General features: G+C 33.4%; 1 protein-coding gene across 9 annotated transcripts in view; it reads right to left on the minus strand.

The window, feature by feature from the left end:
* EPHA5 (EPH receptor A5) overlaps nt 1-23,972 on the minus strand; it is a 310,111-nt gene that overhangs the window by 3,368 nt on the left and 282,771 nt on the right. For 6 of the 9 annotated variants that reach the window (XM_036021196.1, XM_036021186.1, XM_028507835.2 and 3 more), the window contains 3 exons: nt 20,805-20,954; nt 9,652-9,845; nt 6,158-6,313 (listed from right to left, as the gene is read on the minus strand). In XM_036021196.1, the coding sequence (XP_035877089.1) occupies nt 6,158-6,313; nt 9,652-9,845; nt 20,805-20,954 (500 nt within the window). Of the gene's footprint in view, nt 1-4,974; nt 6,314-9,651; nt 9,846-20,804; nt 20,955-23,972 lie in introns of those variants that run through there. The other 3 variants (XM_036021202.1, XM_036021207.1, XM_036021192.1) reach the window with 1 other exon arrangement.

Here is a 23,972-nt window from a genome sequence, read left to right on the forward strand (position 1 = left end):
GAAGAAATTCATCAGTAAACAAAAACCAGTCAAAATTCACTCAGAAACAAAATCACTATTGTTAGTTATGAAATAGAATATACAATAAGTAGTATACAGACTGACATAGAAATAAGAGAATAAGAGGATTGAATTTAATCTTTTTTCTTTTAAATTAAATCAGAATCTTGCCTTGCTCCTGTTAACATTACAGGCTGAATAGCTCTTGGTTGGGGGTGGTGATCTTGTACACTGTGGAACATCGAGCAGCATCCCTGGCCTCTCCCCACTAAGTGCCAGAATGGCTGTACCACCTCTTACCCTTTGTTGTGACAAGACAAAATGTCTCCAGACATTGTCCTATGTCCCCTGAGTGGCAAAGTCTCCCCTGGGTGAAAATCACTACACTAAGTACAAAAATAAGAGGTGACAATTAAGATAACTTATCGCTGTATATAAGAGAAATAGGTACCCCTATGATGTAGATTTTTGCTAACCTCATTTCATGAATAAAGAAACAAAGTCTTAGAAAATTTGAATCGGTTGGCTAGGTAGACAATACAGCCAGTGTGTAGCAGTAGGACTAAAAGTAGGAACCTGACACCAAAGTTCATACTCCCGTTATTCATCATTACGCTGAGATATGATTTTGAGCAAAATACTGCAAGTTGCATGCAATTATTTATCCATTGTAAGAGGAGAACTGTGTAGATTTAATATCAAATATGTAAAATTATAAAAGAAAGAAGATAGTTAATGAAGGAAACTGAACACATACTTCTTTATCTGAGGCTTTGGTAAAAACATCTATACTTCATGAATACTTCAGGTATGAGCTAAATAAATTCTTGTGTTTTCACATGAAACTTAGGAATCATGAAGATTTTTGTAGATGGAGCTATTCATGGGTGCTCACTAGCCTACTCTGAAACTAAGTTAGGAAAAAAGGAACTAACATTTGTTTTTTTAAAAGATTTTATTTATTTATTTTTAGAGAGGGAAGGGAGGGAGATAGAGAGAGAGAGAGAGAGAAACATCGATGTGGGATTGCTGGGGGCCATGGCCTGCAACCCAGTCATGTGCCCTGACTGGGAACTAACATTTCTTAACCTAAAATAAACTACTGGAAAATTTAAATAACTAATATTTGAAATGAAATTCTAAAACATGTTTTATCATAGACCCAGGTTCAAAAATACTGATATAATATATATATATATATATATATATATATATATATATATAAATAAATAAAATGCATAATTCAAATGAGTGGTCCAATTATTAAGAGAGAGCTTTTTAAAAAATAATCATTATAGTTTGTTCTGAAAGACCTAAAAAAAGAATATCTAGGTTTACCTACTGAAAAAGCATGGACTTTGCATATACAATATCAAAACCTTCATTTTGGAGTGTGTAGATGTATGTAAGCATGTCTGTACATGTGTGTGTTTTCCATACTCCAACTCTTGGTTGTTTTGTCTAACTGATATCAAATAATTGGTTTAACTTATTTTATTTCTGCTGTTTAATTTATTGTGGTATTATTTTAATTATAACTTTATTCTCTGAGGAATAACAACATAAGAGAGACTTTGGTTCAATGCTTTGTAATTATATTTGTGATGATATTTTTAACGATATTGCAAATGAGAATTAAAGTGGAGTTAGAAAAATGTTTCCAGTAAACGTTAAATAGCTTTATTTCTATATTGTTAAATGTATTATTTTCTTTTAAGTAGTTTTGCTTCACACTTTTGTAATTTCTAACAATTCCCATTTTACTCTTCAAACTACACAGTAAATGATCAATTTATCAGTAATAAGGTAAAAGAAATTCGATAAAAGTTAAAGTAGTTTACATTTTTGATAAAGTTGCTACTTAATTTCTAATAATTTTGAAAACTACTTAGAACAAAAATGTCAGTATGTACTAGTTTACTCATTTCAATTTTCTGTAAGAACATTTTATAACTGGGAAAAGTTTTACCTTTGTCACCTTTATAAATTTTATGCTTATTTTTATCACAATCTGTGGAGTCTTAAGTAGTACCGAAAGCCAATTCTAATGATGAAAATGATTTCAGTATAAACTTATAAATTTAAACATAAACAAGAATAGCATTTCTACGTAAAAATAGTTTGCGTTTTGTCAATGAAGCATGCTGACAGCTTTAAATATAATGAACCATCATCACGTTTCATCAAATATTATTCCATAAATTAAACAATGAAAAACACTAATGTTATGATATTAAGATAGCAGAATGAAAAATACAGAATAATAAGAGTTTCTAGTTGATGCTGAAGCAACTCTCGATTATTCAGGATTTAATTTATCCACTGTGGATGAGTCATTCCCATACTCATTCTTCTTCTGCTTTACACACCTTTTAGCCATTTCTCTGGTACTTAAACCCACCAACATTGGCTGGATAGGAGGAGGGAGAAGATAGATTAATGAATATGCACTAAATTTCAGTGTTTATCCTTTTTCTTTTCAGAATTTGGTCATTTATTTGAATGTCTGGCAATTTTTGGTTCATTTAGAATAGTCATAATAACCAGCTACTGCACAAAACAGATGCATTTGCATTTGGCAAGAGAGAGTTGACTACGGCCTGGTCACGGTTTTCCACAAATGAGACATTGTGAGGGTTAGACTAGAAGTTTCAGATTATTTCTGTAGAATATTTAGGGTTGTGAGAATTCTTATGTGTACTCTAACTGTATAAAATTAGCATAATGATTGTATTAAAAAGCTAAGAAATCTATTTTAAGTTAGTGTGAAAAAATTTTAGTTCAGGGTTTAGGAGACATTCATTTTAGTAGTTTATGACCCCATTTTAACAGGTGGTATTAACGGGCACATCTTCAGCTTACACACAATTGGTACAATATTTAGATCCATTGGACTGTACTCATTTTCTGAATAATCAAAGCTGACAATACAGGTTAGACAAGAAGTTTAAAAAGCAACTATAACACTGTCCTAATTTCAAATCTTTAGTTTCAATTTGCAACTCATCTCAAGCTCACATCCCTTCCCCCACCCCATCTACAATACTTAACTGCATTTACACATCACACTACAGATTGTGTCATTACTACCATAACGATTGCTGTGGTATGAGTACTGTACACTGAATATCAAGCTTTCAGCAGAGAATAGCAGTCAGAAGTGTCTAAGGTTGAAAGCCTCTTTTGTTGAACATGTTTTGATTCTAAGATCTCAAAGCTTTGCTTCCCCCTTCCCCCTTCACACTAAGCCATAAAAGGATGTGCTGGCAAAGAAAAAAAATCATAAACAAATAAAATTAAACATTTATGAAACAATTTTAAGTGAAATAAGTGGTTCCTAAAAACTAATTTTTTTACTCTTCCTTTTATAAACCTGCTGTGAGGACAAATTTGATGGCGTGAATTATACATATGGCAATTTGACCTTTTGCTTTATATTAATGATTTCAACATTTTCCCTAAACATTTATTACAAGTATGAATGTGTTCTTCCAGTTTGCAGTTTCTTTTTTGGCAGTGACACTAGTGATAATATTTTATTTTATTATAAACTATACATACTCCATAAAATAAATATTTATATAGGTAAAGAGCATGTGTCAAAAATCATTATCCAAGTGTTTTAATTTTAAAAATATTTTTATTTATTTATTTTTAGAGAAAAGAGAAGGGAGGGAGAAAGAGAGGTAGAAAAAACATCCATGTGTGGTTGCCTCTTGCATGCCCCCTACTGGGGACCTAGCCACATGCCACAACCTAGGCATGTGACCTGACGGAATCAAACCTATGACCTTTTGTTTCGCAGGATGGCACTTAGTCCACTGAGCTACACCAGCCAGGCCCAAGTGTTTGAAAAGGTTATTTTCTTAAGCTGCTGTCCCAGTTCCTTTGACATAAGTCCTTAATAATGACTGATGTTATTATTTATTTTTGGTGAAGGGCAAGTGAAATGCACAGAAAACCTTTTTCTTATACTTTATATTTCTATCAAAATGTAACTAATTACTCACTATTTTGTGCTACTTAACATAATATATTTTGATTAATATATTCTTACCAAATAGGAAAAATGTGGTAAAAATACAATAACTAGAGAACATGTATTTAGAGGTGCTGAACTCTCCAAGAAATCAGCTTCACTGGAGTGCATTAACCTTTGTTGGTCCAGTTCCTAGGAAGAAATATATTTGCATGGGCCCCAGGAATCTGAAGCAATTGACCTATGGAGGACTACATTCTCTGAAGAGGACTACATTCTCTGACATAGATGTCAGTAAGTCTCCTCATTTCACCTTACACTTCTGGTGAGAGTAAGTAAGTTCAAAGATGAAAGTATCTTATGGAGGCATTATAGCAAGAAGCAAGAAGCTACCAAAGTAATGTACATACAGAGAAGAAATTGAACCAAGTAGACAAGAGTTGTTGGAGAATATAAATGAAGTGGAGAACAACTATAAAATAGAAGTTACTAGGACTTGAAAAAAGCATACAAAAGGAAGAAAGTCTGGGGATAAGAAAGTAAAAAGAGAAGAATTAAAATAAATAAAAGAATGTGAAACCATAATGGTAAATTATTAAACATATTTATAGTATTTTGGGGCCCCAATGAGATAAAGTAAAGCAGGTAGTTAGTGTAAAAACCATTACTAGTGGTTATAATTATTTTGTGAATGGAGAAGTAAAAAACAGTAGATATAAATATATATGTATATGTGCTGATTTAATAAAGAAAGAGACATTGTTTAATGCAAATAATTTTATTATATATTTACAAGTAATCTGACATTGGGTAGAAGAAATACCTACAGTATCATTTTAATATAAAATGACAAATGACGGTAATAAATTAAAATGACCATTTTTTTACTGAAAAATTAAATAGCAACCATGTAAAAATAGTTTTAAGTTATCAGCAAAATTTTCTGTTTCCTATTTTAAATACAGCACAAATGAGCTCTTTGAGTGTCTGAAGAAGTAATGGGCCAAGCAAATGTGTCATCAAGGAGATATGATTTGGTAGGAATCATAGAATGGGATGCAGTAAATTATGAGAGCAAGCTGAGTGGTGATTTCTGGTCCTTTTAGCTATAGGTATAATGGAAGAGAAATGTTGAGAATGTGACATTAACTGGTGATAAATGATACTACCCTGTTACCTTATTTTGTGGGTGTGCAGTAGCTCCAATGAATCTAAGAATGCCACAATACTACAAATGGCGAAAGAATTTCTCAGTGCTCATTTTATGTGAAGGAATGGAATATGGGCCATGGCTTACTGCCTTAGAATGTTCTACCATGTTCCAATCCATACAACAATATTTTAACCTTTGAATGCATAGCTACTTTGAAGTAATTTATCATTATATTCATAGGTTAAAACATTATTCATATTTATGCAATCTAGATGGGACCACTATAATGACAGTTAATTTTCACAAATAACAAATATTAGGCTAAAATAATCACACATACACAGTATATAATAATAAAATACAGACAACTTACAACCTTAAAGAGTTTAATATTTAACTCTAGTGATTTTTTTATTTAATAAGAGTTGATTTATCTTAAACGTGCAAACAGAAAAGGGCACAATTGGTTCCACTGAGATTTTACCAAACAACAAATCAGAGGGAAGATCTAATATACCCTTGGATTGCAGGAATAGAAGGTGCACCATTTTGAGATTAAATGAGATTCCTGCCTAGGAAGCTTTATTTAAGATGCTGTTTCCTGGGTATTCAGCATAGCTGAAATTTAAGAATACGTTTTGTTGTTATGTAGGACTAGTCATACCAATTGTGCTTACAGTTCGTTTTGTATTTACATTCATATAACACAGGTACCAATATAAAAACTTTGTCAAAAAAACATCTTTTCCACAACATAAAATACCAGTATTTTGCCAAAGAGCTGTTATATCAATTATTCAAATATTCAAATGCTGTTTATTTGAAGCAAAGAAGCAAAGACACTGGCTACAATGGCATTAACCATGCAGTTGTTAACAATACAGGCTACAAAAGAAGAGGCTTCTTTGAAAGCTGTCACACTTGGGCAAAAGTTAATTGATTTCCTTTGACCTCATCCAGATTGGTTTCTGAACAAATTTTCTCGACACAGCAATTATGTAAAAATTATCAGAAAAATTACTCACTCCAAGGTCACCTGAGCCACAGCGTCCATTGAACTGTATCCATTTTCCATGAAAATCTCTGTATACCGGCCCATTTTGATTGCTTCTAGCCATTCACCTACTGATCTGTAGGCCCCAGATCCCAGTGGGCCATGTTCTGCCAATAAATTGGATACTCTAAAACACATAAAACATAAATATTAAAAGTAACATTTTAACTCTTTTATAACAAATCATATCATAATGTTAGTGCATTGTCAATATTGATAGGGCAACATATAAATATAGGTATAGATATATAGATATAGATCGTGCAAATATGAGGGATATATTTTGAAATACAAGACACAAAACCAGTCTATTCAGATTTTCCTATTCATAGTTTATGAAGAATTATAATGGCTTAAGAAATTTATTTTCTTTATATAAAACATCAGCTAAAATTTCATGTAGTGATTTAGATGTATGTATTTCCTACTTCTGTTTTGTTTGTAAAAATAATATGGACACTGCTACCAAATATAGATATGTAGGATAATTTATGCAAAGTCAATTGCTTCTAGAGTTTCCTAGAGAAACCTGTGCTCATTTAATTAATTTCCTAGGAATTCTATTATTTATCTCATTCTCTCATATAAGGGTACTTGGTTAATTCACCTAGGAGCAGTAAAAAATGGAAAATAAAATGTAACCCCAAATAATACAAAAACTGAAAAGACCAAATAAGCCATGAGATGTTTTGAACTATATTAAAGTCAAATGCTTTAGCTAAATATAATGTTGTGATGATAATGATGATAATCATTTTTGGAAATGTATCTTAAGGAAATAATTGGGGAAAATGGCAAAAAATACATGCAGGATTTTTTTGTGTGGCTACTGAAAGTAAACATTAAAAACAATTTAAATGCCCATCACTGGGTGTCTATTTAAGTAAATTTTAACCAGAAGAATAGGCTACCTTTCTTTTACTCATCTTCTCTGCACTTTCTACATCCCATTTATATTTCAAACTACACTTGCATAGTTCCTCCTAAACAAATTCTATAAAATTTGCTCTGGTTAATACAGCAATGGCCTCTATTTTGCCAAAACCTGTGATCATGTTCCACTCAGTAAGGTGACTGAGTAAGATGACTGACGTCTCCGAAACACCCAACAACCACCACTACAATCATCTCCCTCTCAAAATCCTACCTTAGCTCAACCCTTCTACCTTTCTGGATCACTGTTCTCCAGTTCTCCTTGGCTACCACAGCATTGAATATTTGTGGTTTTCCCTTAATCTCCTTTGTCTGTTATTCCTTCTTTTCCTAACTTATAGTTTGAAGGGAACTAGGACTTGGCCCCATATCTTTCCTTCTCAGATCATAACTCCATCCTGCTTAGATGTTTTCCCAATTCTTTGCTTCAAATAGCAACTATAATTACCCAATTTTTATCTTGCATCAAAGCCTCTCCTATATTCATATGCCTACATCATTCCTCCATCTCTATCATAGGAATATCACTCCAATTTTTCCAAAACCATGCCCATCTTTTTTACATCCAATTCTTCCTGAAGTGCTCCCATTAGAGTATACAATACAACAGTTTTCTCCTTCCTTTTCTTCAGTTCCCTCACAATCTATCATTGTGCACACTGTGCATATAGATACATACAAACATGGAAGAAAATATTTTTAAATACTACCATTCTACCTGCCACATATCACACATCTGAATGCTTCTTTCTATCTTGTTTGCTACCACCTGAGCTTAAGACATTATCATGCTTATCTACACAACTACTCTAGCCCCCCAGTTATCCTCCAAAATTGTACTGCCACTCTCCACTCCAAAACCAAAGTTGTTTTTCAACATTTTATTTTGTTTAACCCCTGCTTCCCACAATAGTTTATTGCTCAATCTGTATACTCATCACCTAGCCCTCAGCATGACACAGAATAGATGCATGAATATTTGTTGCATGAGTAAATGGATATCTTATAATGATTTGAAGCCATTAAGTATTGTAGGAGGAAACAGTTGGAGAGTAGGATCTTAAAGTTGAGATTGTAGAATAGTTACAATTTTTGTTAATAGGAAAGTATAGAATATGACTACGACAAGAAGATTCCAAGGTATTTTAGAGACCAAAACCATGAAATCAGAAAATGTCAAGGTATTGACAGACACTAAAACATAATTTGCATGTTTACTAAAATCATCAAGTCTTGTGTCAAGGGTAGGCATATAGAGAAAGGGAGTGAATCAGGAATTGACACCTTCTAGAATCACGTTTTGTAAAAGGCTGAACAAAGATGGGTAGTAGTGGTACAGTTTTAAGCCAAATTAGTTTAAATGAAACCTGGCAGGCTGATTCTATAGATTTCATCAAGAAAATATGAAAATTCTTTGTATATTTAAAAATTGCTTGCAAGTTGTAATGATGATGCTGATATAAATTAACATGATATAGAACACATATGAATGTATTTTTATTTATTTTATTTATGTCCATTTGTGTCAACTTAACATAATTCAAAAAATAGATGAGAGAAGTGCTTAATATTTTACATGACAATAAACAATGTAAAAGCAGATTTCAGGAACAACATAACGAATAATTGCTAAGAAGATACATTTTCCAGTTGACACCACAGAAAGTTAATGATCCCTGATGGAGTTTGAAGATTCATTCCTCATTTGTACTTAAAAATAAATGTTTGCCTAGTAAACAAATGCCATATCAGAATCATAGAACTTATGTAATTTTATCAACAAAATGTTCCTCATTTAGTTCATGCTAATAGGTGGCCAGTTTGGTAACTGGTATGACAGATTTTTTTCATGTAACGATAAATAATGACCTCAAATGTGATGAAATAATAATCTGGAAAATTTTATAGTACAGAATTAAACTTATTATCTTTTAGAGAATAACTCTATAATATTTCAGGTTAAATGAATAAAATATTTACAAATATGCAACATTATTTAAATGCATTCATAATAAATATGCTTATTTGCTCACATAAATAGTCCCCACAAAATAACTCATATTTGATCAGTAAAGGGTTCCTAAAATAGTTGTCAATATTTATAAAATATGGCAGACTCTAAAATCTATTCTAAAAAATTTTTAAATAATTATTGATAATATATCTAAAATATGTCAGTAGTTAGTTGGTTTTTCCTTATGACTTTAATAATATTAGTTTTCCCTACCCATGCCTGTTTTGGATCCAAAACACATGAAAAATACAGGCATTTGAGCTTTTTCTCTAAACACTGCCTGAGCTTGGCTATAGTTAATATTTTTCTGAATTGGCATGTTACACTATTAGATTTAATGTAGGTGTTTTTAAGTATAATTTAATCATTCGTATTTCATTCATTGTAAGAGAATATGTAAAAAACCATATTCAAATAAATGTGTCATAGATTTAGAGATTAACGTGATTTGATTTAATATTGGTGGCATCAATCTCAATTAGCTAAATTCAGGAAAATTTCTAAGGTCTGGACTCTACCTGCTCGATGAATTAACCAGCGTCTTCAAGCTACTCGGGTTACGTATAAGCTTGTCCAGCATGTTGACGATTTCATCAAACTTGGGCCTGCTATTTCGGTCTTTCTGCCAGCAATCCAGCATTAATTGGTAGAGGGCAGCAGGACAGTCCATGGGGCTTGGCAGACGGTAGCCTTCCTCTACTGCTTTAATAACCTGTGTAAAGCAAATCAGAACCAGTGCCAACACCACATATTTAGTAGAGAAATCCCTTTACCCCATCCAACTTTCATCCTTTCTTTTTCTTACTCTTGCAATAACAACCAGCTTCACTATCTCTAAAATCCCCAGTTACTTCCCTTTGCTGTGAAATAAAACTACATAAAGAAATATACTATCCCAATATAAAAAGATAGGCTTTCTTCAATTATTATGAAGAAAATAAATGGTAATCATTTTTACCTAAGATCTTGATGAAGGGTAATTTGGAAAATTAAGTCATAAAATAAACAGTATGCTTTATTTATCATTGAATACTGGAATCAAATAGACATTAAATGTTCTTGTGATTTCTCTGAAAAGTTAATGTCTTTTTAATGAAAAATTATGGGCAGAACCACAATTTGAAAGTAATAGAACTGCAATTTTATTTCTAAAGAGACTTTTGGATGGTAAATGCTGGATAAATCAAAGGCTAAATGCGTACAACAATCTCATGTGTCACTTAATAATGTCTAGTTCTGGCTATTTACTATCATCTACTGATATCTGTCAGGAATTTGGAGCAATTGTCTAGTAGCAGAGGCATTACAAACATCATTGATTTTAAATGTAACTACATGCACGAATATCAGTCTAATTTTAAGACTGTTTTATCAAAGACATTTGTAATGTTGCTGATGCTATTAAAATATATAACTCCAGAAAAGATTTGTTCAAGTTCCTGAATATAATAATACATGTTTTATTAAATTATTAAAAATTAAATGTTTAGCACCCCAAACCAATAATATTGAATATATTTCTTAAAATATTTGTGTATATTTTCTTAGCATTGAAAATTAACTACATTTTTCCATAAAGATTTTAGATTTGATCTGACAAAGAGTACAAATAAAATGATTAGAACAGGAAATTTAGAAAGATAATTTGAATAACTGGAAAGAAACCAGTCTTTCTAGGATAGAGGAAATGCCATTTGAACAAGGTCAGTGACAGATGGAAAGAGGGTGAAGTAGCAGATTCAGGTCATACTTACGACAAGGGGGTGATGGAAGATGAAATAAAGTGTGTGAGACAAAACAAGTCCAGGCCTCACACTGGATGGTTGTTGCTGTTAGTTTTGGGCAAGCACATAAATGAGGTAATTTGGGGGGCTTTTTTATTTGAGGTGAGTGGGGAACACTCATATGAGGATATACGGAAATCCGGCTAGAGCACAGGAGATATTTGGGTTGATAATATAAGTGTGCATGTGAGCACTTGGTCAAAACCTAAGGCTGAAGATAGTTTATAACAACTTGGGAAAGTCACAAAATAAGGGTTCCAGAGAAGCACCGATAGTTAAGTTCCAACAGAAAAATAAAAATCACTCAAGGACTCTAAAATAAATGGTTAAATAGATATTGAATAACTATGAGCAAAATACAATGTTCCTCCACTTATGTTGGAGTTATGTCCCAATAAACCCATTACGAACTGAAAATATCTTAAGTTGAAAATGCATTTGATATACTCAACCCACGGAATATCATTGTTTACCCTAGCATACCTTAAACCTGCGTATGACACTTACATTAGCCTACAGTTGAGCAAAATCATCTAACACAAAGCCCATGTTATACCAAAGTGTTGAATATTTCATACAATTTGTTATGTGTATTGTTTTTGACTATTGTAAAATTGAAAAATGGTAAGTCACACCATTGTAAGACACAGATTGTCTGCACCTGAGAGTCACCTACCACCTTAGTTAAAAACTCAAAAACAAGGAAAAAACTAAAAGGCAAACTCTAGTAGAACATATTACAAAAACTGTAACATATGGTTAATATATTTAATTCATTTAAAGGTCATGTGTATTGAGAAATAAAATAAGACAACAGACATATAAGAAATAATCAAAAACTAAAAAACAGTTAAAAAATAAATTTTGAGTCATTATTCTAACTGGTGATATTAAATAAATAAGTAGTAAAAGAAAAAAGTCATTTCCACTCATATATTAATTTAAGGTTTTTTATTTATTAATTTATTAGCAATGGGGAGTCTTATTATACATAATAAGACTCCCCATTGCTAATAAGGACAGACTTGGCCCAGATAATTAGGTCATGAAATATAATTCTAAATCCATCTTTAACATTTATGTTAAAGATAGATTTAAATCTATAGCTTTAGATATGTTGTTAGACTTATTGAAATTTATTTTTTTTCATTTTTTCCTATTATTTCCTTTATAGTTTTGGGGGAGAAATAAATGGCAATAGTACTCTGGTGATTTACAAAACACTAGAAATCTATCAAAGCACAAGTTAAACTGTTCATTTTACTATAAAATTTATAATGTATAACTAAATAAGTCATAATAACAATTGGCTTCATTATAAGTACTATATCTATTCATCTGGGTGGTTGAAGATTGGCAGGAGCTGCTGCAGTGCCCATTGGAGCCCTGTGGTCACTGCACTGTGCCACAGGCTGGCCGTGGCCTGGCCATGGTGTGGCAAGTCTCCCTGGAAACAGGACATCACCCTGCACTGGTGCATCTAAATCACTGGCAAGTTCTTCTCATTTGGCATCCACAGCCTTTCATATCAGTGTGGCATTTATCCCTCTGAAACCTTCCTACTAGAGTGCAGAAATACGGACCCACCTTGCTTATAACTACTGATCCAGAGCTCATGAAATATCTAAATAATGTGGTGGAACAACTAAAAGATTGGTTATACAAGTGTTCAGTTCAGAAACTGGTGGTAGTCATCTCGGATACTGAAAGCAAGGTCTTCGAAAGATGGCAGTGTGATGTTGAGTGTGACAAGACTGCCAGAGATGACAGAATACCCAGAGAAAAGTCTCAGAAAGCTGTCCACGATGAAATTCCCTCAGTGATCAGACAGATCACAGCTACACTGAAAATCAACTGTAGTTTGTTTTGTATTTCATTTATTAATTTTAAATGGGGAAAACAGTATACTTTACTGAACTGTGTATAATCATTCCCTTATTGGTACCCGTTTGACTTTCCATAGAGCTGACATAATTTTTGGCATACTGTTCAAAAGGGAACCAACCTGCAGATGACATCATCACTGTCATGTCATTTTCTTTGAAGGTCATAACTAGATGGGAAAACTTTTGCTATAAAGCTAAATGCCTTTGTAATTAGACATTTTTGTTGAGTAGCTTGACTCAGAATAGAGGTAAGTATGAAACAGCAAAAAAGGTCTGAATATTCATAATCATTTTATTATAATAATTCACAATAACAATGTATTCATGTTATTTTGTAAAGTAACTGATAATTCACAATAACAGAATATTGTTATTAGTTTTTGTCATTTATCTCATTTGTATAGTTTCCATATTGAAAAAATCTTCAATTATTTGACTTAATGTATATAATTCACACTTACTACGCTATTGATGTCTCTTTCTATTCTTTAAATTTTGGTGATGCAGAATTCTTATGACTTTCTATGTTTTATAAAATCAAGCTTTAAAGATAATGATAAATAAAGTTAAATGTATATGTTTAAAAAAATCTGTACTCTGGCTGGTGTGGCTCAGTGGAATGAATGCAGGCATGTGAACCAAAGGGCTGCCAGTTCAATTCCCAGTCAGGGCACATGCCTGGGTTGCATGTGAGAGGCCACCACACACTTAGATGTTTCTTTCTTTCTCCCTCCCTTCCCTTCTTTAAAAATAAAATAAATAAATAAAATCTTAAAAAGAAATCTAGGTGGTTGAGGTGAACAAAGAGAGAGAAAAAAAAGACAACCAGAATTTTTATAGACAATGTTAGATGTCTTAGATCTGAAATATTATCATAAGCTCTGCAATTTTTTTGACCTTGACATGTAAATCAATAGTGTAAACACCACTTAGATCATGTTGCCTCTCCTTCTAATATATAACACTGCAATGCTGGGTGTCCAATACGGCCCTATTCACATGGTAGCAAGTCAATTCTATTTGGGCCTTTCCATCAGGGGAAGGTCAATGGGTGCAGCTTTTCAGGTGTATATAACTAATATTGATATTGTTTGCTTTTCCTGCTCACAGAGCCTCACCCAACATTACAAGGTTGTGATATTTCATCTTCAAATACAGAATCCTACCCGACATACCATGCGACAAGGTTACCCACTTCAGAGTGAAGGATGTGTGAAAGTATCACATACTCAGTAATGTGCTGGTAGACATTTAACAAGTGGCTTTTCCTACTGCAGATATGTTTAAAACATTTTCTTATTTCATATGTAATATAAATACTCCCTTCATATGAATTGCAAGCTACCAACATAATCTCATTCACATTGAAATGATATAAAAATATGCTACCTGATACAAGCTGGTCCTGGCAATGACTACACAGTTCATCATCCTGAAATAACTAGCTACACTCACAGAGTGCTACAAGGCCTTTTAAAGGCAAAGTTGAAGCACCTGAAACAACAAGCAACTTGGATGCAACACTCTGAAACAAGTTGGTGTTATCATTCAGGATGCAGTACATGTATTAAATCAGGAACATCTCTACTGTGCACCGTTCCCACTGGCCCTGACCAGGGGACACAGCAAGGGTTCCATCAGACTAGCAGTTATGGCTGCCACCAGGACAGCTGGACTACTTGTACCCAGGTACCAGTGAAGAGAAGGGGAGTCCCCATGATGGCAAAGGTAGTTGCTATTGAGCAGTAGGAGGCATTAGAGCTGCTTTCACACAGCTGGGTGGGGAGAAGCACATGTGGGACCCAGGTGATACACTCGGGGATGTCTTGTTGTTCTTTTATAAAAACTGTGTCCTGAAATCTGCCTGAGAAGGTCAGTTGGTTCAGACTACCAGGTAAACTACAATGATTTGACAAGCTGACAGATGACAGAAATTCAGAATGGATAGCAGAGGAAGGAGAGGCTAAAACCGGGTGTGGTCCTGAGAACAGCAAAAGCTATAGGAGCTATAGTGTAGTCCACAGTCTTCCTCTCAGTTTCCCCTCAGGAAGAATCAACAAAACCATGGAAGAGTCTCATTGAACTTCTGTGAAGAAGTCAGTCTGTGCTGCAGCTGAAAATATGTCTATCGTATCATCATCTGCAGGGAAGGTAATTGACCAACAATCCTTAACTCTAGACCCTCCAAAGCCCATTGCCACATTCATATCAAGGCCATGCTTGGCAAGATTACTCTCAGCCAATTACTTCATGTGGCAGTGATATTAAGGTAGACTGGTTTGAGGATTCACTGGCAGCCTTGCCCACATCTCTAGAATCAAACCTCAGTCTCAGATGTCTGCTCCTGATCATCTTTCCTTGATCTCCACTGCACCTGTATCAAAATCTGACACCTCTCCCACCTTCCTCTTATCCAGCCCTTTTTCTTTATAAATATTTCCCTTTAATACCACTAATGCAAATCTAATTCCCTCTTGGCTTCTTGGAAGGCGTAGCCTAGCTCAGATATTATATTATAGGAACTGTGATGTAAACTGCACATATATTATCTACACTCATTTTTACCACACACTACAAGAGAGTAATTATTACATGCATTTTACAGACAAAACACTTGAGATTCCAGAGATTAAGTATTTCCCAGATATACAAAGCTAAGAAGTGGCAGGGTAAGATTCACATTTATGTCTCTCTGGCATGTAAACTATAATTCATCTTTCTATCATGGGTTGAACCACATTACTGGAATTAGAAACAATTACCTCCCCTCAAATGAGAGTGGTATGGATCTTATTCCATGGAATCATATTTCTTGCACCATAACAAAAATAATATCCAGAAATAAAAGTAGTTATTTTGAAAAATAGTACATTCTCGATCACAGGAAATGTAAAAATTGTAGGATGGATAACTAAGTGGCAGGAAATTTGTAGCAGAATTTGAGCCTCAGCTAGGTGTTCCGACAAGTAAGTTCTATCTAGGTTGTGAGTGCCTATCTTGATACCTATTTACTTGAAATCTCACATATAAGTCTTTTTGTTGCTATGTGGTAGAGTTTAAGAGTATGTTCCCATAAATAATCTTAATACCACAAAAATAGTTTAATATATAACATTTTTCTAGGATTTTTCCTCTTGTCAAGTTATTAAACATATCTTAAGTATGCCTTTTTCTTAATTCATCAATCTTAGATCACTGGAGTTGCAGAGATTAAAGAAATCTTAGGAATCCTCTATTCAAGTGCATTCCCTTTACAGTCATTTAAACTGACTGAAATTGTAGAATCCAAGAAGAATGACTCTCAGCCCATATACATTTTTAAATTTTTATTATTGTTTTTAAACAGCAAGGTGCAGTAATTTGGGACTTAAATATTGATATTTCTTTATGCATCTCTTTTTTCAAGAGGGTAAGAATTTCCATGAGGATACCAGTCCATAAAATATTTACTTGCATCCAAGGGCTGAATTATCTATCCATAGAGGTTATCCTAGATGACCAATTGTTGTCGGTCCAGTACACTCATTAGTACACAGACAGCATTACAGTGAGGCTGAGAAGTTTAATAATTTGATCACTGGCAAATCTTGGTAATTTGCAGTATTTGGATGAGAACTACACTTTTCATACTGTAGTTAATTATCTTACATTGCATGTTATCATAAAATATTATCTTTGCTTTACCATAAACTATTCCAACAGTGTAAGAAGAATAATATACATTTATATAATTATATCTCCATCTATATCTAGCTATTCAGTACCACTCACTGAACATTGAGACAAAGTAAAGACATGAGAGAGGCACACCCAGTACCAAGTGTATATGCCTCTCTTGGAGTCAAATATCCTTGCACTTTATAGGTAAGACTGTGGCCAACAGAAATGGTATAGAAAACTGTCCTCCCCCCCCAAAAAAGGCAAACATAATTCTAACATGAGAAGATTGAGAAACAGATAATTTAAATGAGTAATTAAAACATTTTGTTATGCATGTGTTTAGCATATTCTATATGTTCATATATTTCACAATAAATAAGACAGAAACACAGACATTACATCTAAAAATGCAATGCAATGAAAATCTTTTTATCTTAGTTTTCTTTTAAAGCTCAGAAAAATGTTGACATTTAAAATGTTTGTTATTAATAAGAAGCTTCTGCTGACTGTAGGGGATTATCTTAGTTTCCCAAGCTTGAATCAGAGTTCATGGTCTGGCATTTATCTAAATCATCCTAGTCATTCTGGTTTATTTTTATTATGCATTGTTATGATTTTTCTCTGTGATGACAGAGGCAATTCTAAATCAAAAGAAATCTACCGCAGCATTCTCTTCCCCTGACACAGCCAAAGGCTTTTTTTGAGGGGTTTGGATGGTTCTGTGTGTCTTGCTAAATTAACATTTTCATGGTGGCAAAGCCCTTTTGAATCAGATAGTATCTAGAATGTAGGAACTAGAAAATATATCATTCAAAACTGCCAAATTCAGTACTTCTTTGTTCTACAATCATTTTTCCTGAAGGAAATATCAAGTAATCATGATTGTCAAATATAGTATGTCTGTTATGTTTCTGGGATACAAATCTGGTAAAAATTGAGGCATATTAAACAGTGCTACATCTAAAAACTAAATGCAGCTAATGACCATGAACTTACTGAGGAAATGCAAAGCATGCACTGGACAAACTATTAAAGGCAGACATTATGCAAAGATCTGTAACTATATAATTGTTTTCTGTAAACCTCATTTAGATTCTCAGAGATCCCAGCCAAAGCTAAAATATTAGTTTTTATTTTATAACTTCCTGAAAATATTACATCAGCATTTTAAAAATAATTTGAAATACAGTTATCTGCAAAAGTATCAAGACTCACACACAGCCGAAATCAGGAAAAAAAATATTTACCAAATCCTTCACACCTCCATTTTTTATGTCTTTCTGCAGGTAACTTTCTATTGTTTACTCATGGTGAGCAGCGTAATGGACCAATACCCTCATTATGGGATTGGCCAGTGGGATTTTAGCAGATATGTTCCAGGCTGAGAAGCAACTGGGCTCACTCTTGCCTTTCAGTTACTTGGCAACTGGGTTCACATGCAGTCTTCCCTGCTGGTCTCCAGAGAAGACGAAGGCCTTGTGGTGTGCAAGTATAGACCAGCCAATCTCAAGGAACAGGAGCAAGCCCAGTCAAGATTAGCAGAAATACTTAGGGACATTTGTTCACCTAGTGTCATATTCTGCTTTCTTTTATAACTTTATTTGTGATAAATACAACTACCTCGGGTATAGCTGGCAATAATGTAGATGACAATGCTGCATATATTATGTATACGGTAGGGAAGTACAAATAACTCTTAGTGACAGAATCAGAGTTCAAAATATCTCAATTATGAGAAGTTAACTAAGGGACAAATGTTTTTCTTAGGTGAAGGGACCAGGCTTGCTGGCAAGACAGAAGAAAATAGTCTCACAAAATGTAAACAAAAGAATGGCATTGAAATGAAACTTGGAAGAAGACAGAAGCCGAACCATGAAGTGCTCTGTACCTCAGGTTAGCATTTAACATGTATCTGGGGAACAGAAAGTAGCAAATAGCTTTAACCTTTGTCTAGACTAGATCAACCCAGAGTAATTATCACATGTTAAATTGAATACCTTACATCCACTCAAAAGAGTGATCTAGGATCCTGGTTTGAAATGAGAGGGAGAAAGTAGACATTCATTTAACTGGAGACAAGGTGGTGGTTAGGTACAAAAAAAAATTGTACAACCAGATGGAAATTTCTAGCATAACTTTTACTTGTGTGACCTTAAGAAAATCATTTAATCTCTCTGTCTTAGTTTCTTGACTACATAACAGGAATAATAATGTCTCTATGATAGTTTGTGACATATATACCAAGAATTTAAAGATGCTTTTATCATTGCCCTGACCCTAAAATCATAAAGTTGAGAATACTAGATACTATGTTCTTCCACATTTAGAGAAATGTAAGTCAGCACCTTCTGTTTAAATCAAGTGAGTGCAGCACAAAGAAAACCAATGGCAGCAATGTTTAGGTGTTTTGCTGTGCATTCTATCGCCCTGTTTACCACTGCTATCAGAGAAGAATGCTACAAAATACAGTTGACCCTTGAACATGGGTTTGAATTGCATGAGTTCACTTGCATGCAAATCTTCTTCTATACTTTCTGCAAATATATACTCTCTTTCTTACAATTTTAACAGTTTCATTTTTTGTAGCTTACTTTAAGACTATAGTATATAATACATATACCATACAAAACGTGTTAATTGTTTATGCTATTTGTAAGGCTTCCAGTCAACACTAGACTATGTGTATTTAAGTTTTGGGGGGTCAAAAGTTCTATGCAGATTTTTTACTGTGTGGGGTTTGGCCTCCTTAAGCCTGCGGTGTTTAAATGTCAACTGCAATCCTTGGGAAAGCTGAAATGTGACCCTAGCTTCCCACCTGGGGAGATTTGAAGAAGGCAGGTTGGCTGAGGCAGCCTGAAGTAGTATCCTAAACGGGGAACACTGGTAGAGCCTCCAACAGTAATGTGTTTCCATCAGGTTTAGTAGAGATGCACACAGTGCATTGAAAGACTGTGGAGTGGGCATGCAAGTGAGAGGAACTGGGGTAAGTCAGGTAGAGTACATCCTTCTTTCTAATGACCTTGAAGAGAGGAGGACCTCATCAAGTGACTTTGAAAGAGCTCAGACATGAATCTCACTAGAGAACAATCTTTGGGTTACTGTCCAACAGGAGGCATCAACAGCCCAACATTACAAAAACATTCTTGCTTCCTCCTTCCTATCTCTCCATCCAGGAAGAGCCTGAAAAATCTAGGCACAGACTTTGGCAGAAAAGGAGGAGGAACAAAAATTGATCATTGTTCCTTTACAACCTCAGTACCATGGGTTAGTCTAGCCCTGTGGTTGTGGAAAACACTTTGAAATAGATATGGTATTGACTTTCATTAAACTAGACTTGAATTTTTATATTTGAAATGAATCTTAATTACTGGCATGCGACTGTTGTTTTAATAATATGAGGGTACAAAAATATAGTAGCTGTTTAAGAACACCAGAATACATCAGAGAGGGTGATTTTACAGGGTATGGATGGAAGAATTAATTAGAGAAAAATATATTTTAAAGCATGCTATTGAGGTGAGACTTCAATATACTGGTTTGATAAAGGAGTAGTAAGATATTAGTTGATAAAGCATGTAAGGTAGTGTATGGCACATAGTAAGAGCTCAATAAATATTATCTGCTTTTATAATTGTTGTTATTTGACAGGAAATATATCAAATTTGAATGTGATCCAAGATGGAAAGTGCTATGTAAAAATTACAAAAGCAAAGACCAAAAAGGTCATATGTTAGATGTTACATAATAAACATTCTGAACTTGAAGATTCTTTCATAATTCCTTGAATTCTAGGATTCTGTTATTCTACATATGAATTATTTTTTCTATGTGGGGAAAATAATCAGTTTTCCTCCACATTAAATAGACAATATAACTCTTCATACATTTTTTTTAATTTAAAAAACATAGACTGTCCCTTTATATACTCTAAGAGCATCCACTATTAAGTCAGTATCATTTGTTCTTTAGGACTGGAGTATTAATTCCCTCTATCATAGGTAAATTTAAAAAAGAACTTGCCTGTCACTACTTATTCTTTGATGGTTTTTTATCTTCAAAAATGACATTGACAAAAGATTAGTGCAGTATCACTACAATACAGCTAGAACTGCCTAGCTGGTGACTGAGTTTTTATACAACAGTAACTTACTTTCCTTTGCACTAGCTCATGAGCTTCTGCATACAGGCCACTTTAACAACAAAACATGCCAACATGTAAACAAAGTATTTCATTTTTTTAAAGCAACTGTCATGTTGAGAAATGGAAGTTATTATAAGTCTCCTGACACAGAGAGCAAAGCATTTCATTTCAAACTGAAAGAGTGAAAGCGCCATACTTACATCCTGGTTGGTCATCTCCCAGTAGGGTCTCTCCCCGTAAGACACGACCTCCCACATCACGATCCCATAACTCCAGACATCACTAGCAGAGGTAAACTTTCGGAAAGCTATAGCTTCTGGGGCAGTCCATCTGATTGGAATTTTGCCTCCCTGAAATTTAAAAAGGATAACAAATTTCACACACTTCAAATGTATCTAGGGATATTGATGTCTCACTGAAGAGATCTGTAAAGAGATGTAACATTTTTAAGTGGATCTGTTTACCATCAGGCAGTCTCTTTTCACATATCAGTCCATAAGCACTGGTAGGCTGACTACTAATTGGCTGTCTGGAAGGATTCTGGTTTAAATTCTGTTTGACGACTGGAGTACTTACAGGGCCCACATCTCAATTACACCATCAGGAGAGCAGCTCTTAGTAGGGAAAGTGAGCAGTCAAGCAAATCAATAAGGCAACTTTCAAAACTTGCAACCAGAGAGTCAGGGACTCAAATTTCTGGGGTGTTTTTTTTTCCTTTAATATAAGCATTGTAAGTGGAATGTCTCAGTTGCTGTATGCAACCCTGAGAAGTTTAGCAGTTAATACGCATGAAAATCAGATATATTACACAATTTGGTTACATTTTTCCTTGATATCAGGTAATTTTTTTTTTTAACTTGATTTCTCTTATTTTCTGAAGACATGTTTTTTGTGTTTGTTTGGAAGGGCTTTTTTTTTTTAACCTAAGAAATAGGTTTCTCATTTAATGCAACCATTTTAAAAATCATTGCAATTAGATTATAGGGAACAACATTATCAAATTTAGGATTTTTTTACGTGACAAAAAAAAATGGTTTGCTAGGTTTCTTCTTAGTTTACAGAATTAACATATATTCTGTCCCTTTCAGAGCACATTTTTTTCTCTTAATTTTTAAAAGCAGGTAATCCCAAGCAACCAAACATTTCATTAATAAGAAAAAAAGGAAGAATGTGAGAAAGGTGTAGGTTTTGAGTATTTTTCTTGTGAAAAGGCTAACATATGCCTTCTTATTTTGCTGGAAGGGAATAATTTATTTCATATACCAGAAAAAAAATGGGACCTAAATTGCTCTTTTTGAACCAAAGTTTCAAGATATATAATAAAATAGTGATGTTGAGATTGCTTTCTGAGTTGAAATTAATTGAAATATTCAAACTAAGTTTAAATTATTTGCTCTATAGAAATATGATAATACCCTTTAGGAGGACTTTTCCGAAACGCTTCTGTTAATTAAGTATTCAAAGGTAAGATCACACAAATAGGTCCAAGTATTTGTTTTGTGGTATTGTCTAATATATTATTACTATATTTCTTAAAATTATAGTTTGTTAACTACTTTAAACTTCATCCTAGAATTTTTCTCTTGAACTTCTGACAATCATATTTGGCATCAGTATTATGCAAAGTTCCCTTATCTTCTTAACTATCAGTATATGCATCTTCCATGAACTGTCACCATAACCCATTTCACAGGAATAATTCTTGATGGCCTCAGGGCCTCTGCTTTCCCTTGTCCTCCAGCATGACACATTGGCACAGATGTTGAGAATCTACCTTATACATTTAACTAAGACATTAAGTAATCATGCTGGGAATGGATTTTTCTGAAATCAGTCTTATTTAGGCCATGTTTATTAAATGTAACACTAATTCCAGGAGAATTCTTAAATGAGGTTTTATTTAATGCAAATAATGACAAAGATAATTAAGTCTGGAAGAGGACTTGATATCCCCTCAATTAATTTATTGATTTAATAAGCTGGCCATTAAAAGACTTGTTTGCTTAGATAACTTGCTTTTGACCTTCGGCACAGTGCAGTCCCTAAGAATCTGAGTCATAAAGCAGCAGTGAAAAAGAAAGCCTTATGTTCCATCAACATACTTATTTCTAGACTATGAATAGAAGTAATTTTTAAAAAGCTGAATTAAATTTAAAACTGTGTAACACATCTGTCATAAATATAATAGATAACAAAGTGTTCTTTTTCATAGAAACCAAGGTTAACAAAATTGTATAGTGAAAAGGATACAATGAAAAATTCCTGTCTTCCCAAGGAGTTTAAACCTTGAACTTGATCATATTGTAAATATTTAGAATCAAACAAATGTAGTTTATCATAAGGGATTCAAACCAAAGAAGTTCAATGTATAGATTGTCCAAAAAATTTGATCGTATTTGTTTTGTGGTATTGTCTAATGTATTATTACTATATATATAGTAATATATATCTAACACAATTCACAAAAAGTTTCACAATTTTCCACAGAAAGAATTATCAATTCGGGAACCAACTACATTGCTGGAAACAGGTAATGATTTATCCTAATTACAATACTAGTTTGTGACCAATTTTCCAAAGATATGGGGTTAACAATTTTTAAAGCATGTAAGAAAATAAATTAGGTATATCTTCAGTAAGTATAAAGTTTTTTAAAGAATAGCTCTTTTATACCATACCACATGAATCCCTAAAAGGTAAGTTTAAATATTGCTATATTTGGTTTACAAGATATAGTTCAGAGAGTTTAAGCTAACCAATAATGTTATACCCGTATATATTCATACACATTGTATATATGTTTACTGCTTTTAATATGAGATTCTCTCACTTTATTTTACATTTAAAACTTTAAATAATTTTTATATTGTATATCCACTCTAAATTCAAACTTTTTTTATTTTCAGTATGTTTAGGAGAATTTTTTTTTGTTGCTACTATCTTATTTATTTATTTTATTTTATATTTTATATTTTATTTTATTATTTTATTAATTGTTGTTCAAGTATAGTTTTCTGTCTTTTACTCCCATTCCAGCCCAGCCCCCCAACCCTCCCCACCTCCATCCCATTTCCAACTCCCCCTAGTTTTTATCCATGTGTCCTTTATACTTGTTCCTGTAAACTCTTCCCCTTTTCCCCTGAAATTCCCTCCCCTCTCCCCTCTGGTCAATGTCAGCCTGTTCTCTATTTCAGTGTCTTTGGTTATATTTTGCTTATTTGTTTGTTTTGTTGTTTAGGGGAAAAATATTTGACACTCATAAGGTAAGTGCTTTGCTATCTCTATTTAATATATGATTTTTTTTGATATCTAACAAGGATCATCATCTGGATTTTTTAATCCCAAACTCCCTCTATTTCTTTCTTTTT

Source organism: Phyllostomus discolor, chromosome 1 (assembly GCF_004126475.2).
Source record: "Phyllostomus discolor isolate MPI-MPIP mPhyDis1 chromosome 1, mPhyDis1.pri.v3, whole genome shotgun sequence".
Taxonomy (NCBI): domain Eukaryota; kingdom Metazoa; phylum Chordata; class Mammalia; order Chiroptera; family Phyllostomidae; genus Phyllostomus; species Phyllostomus discolor.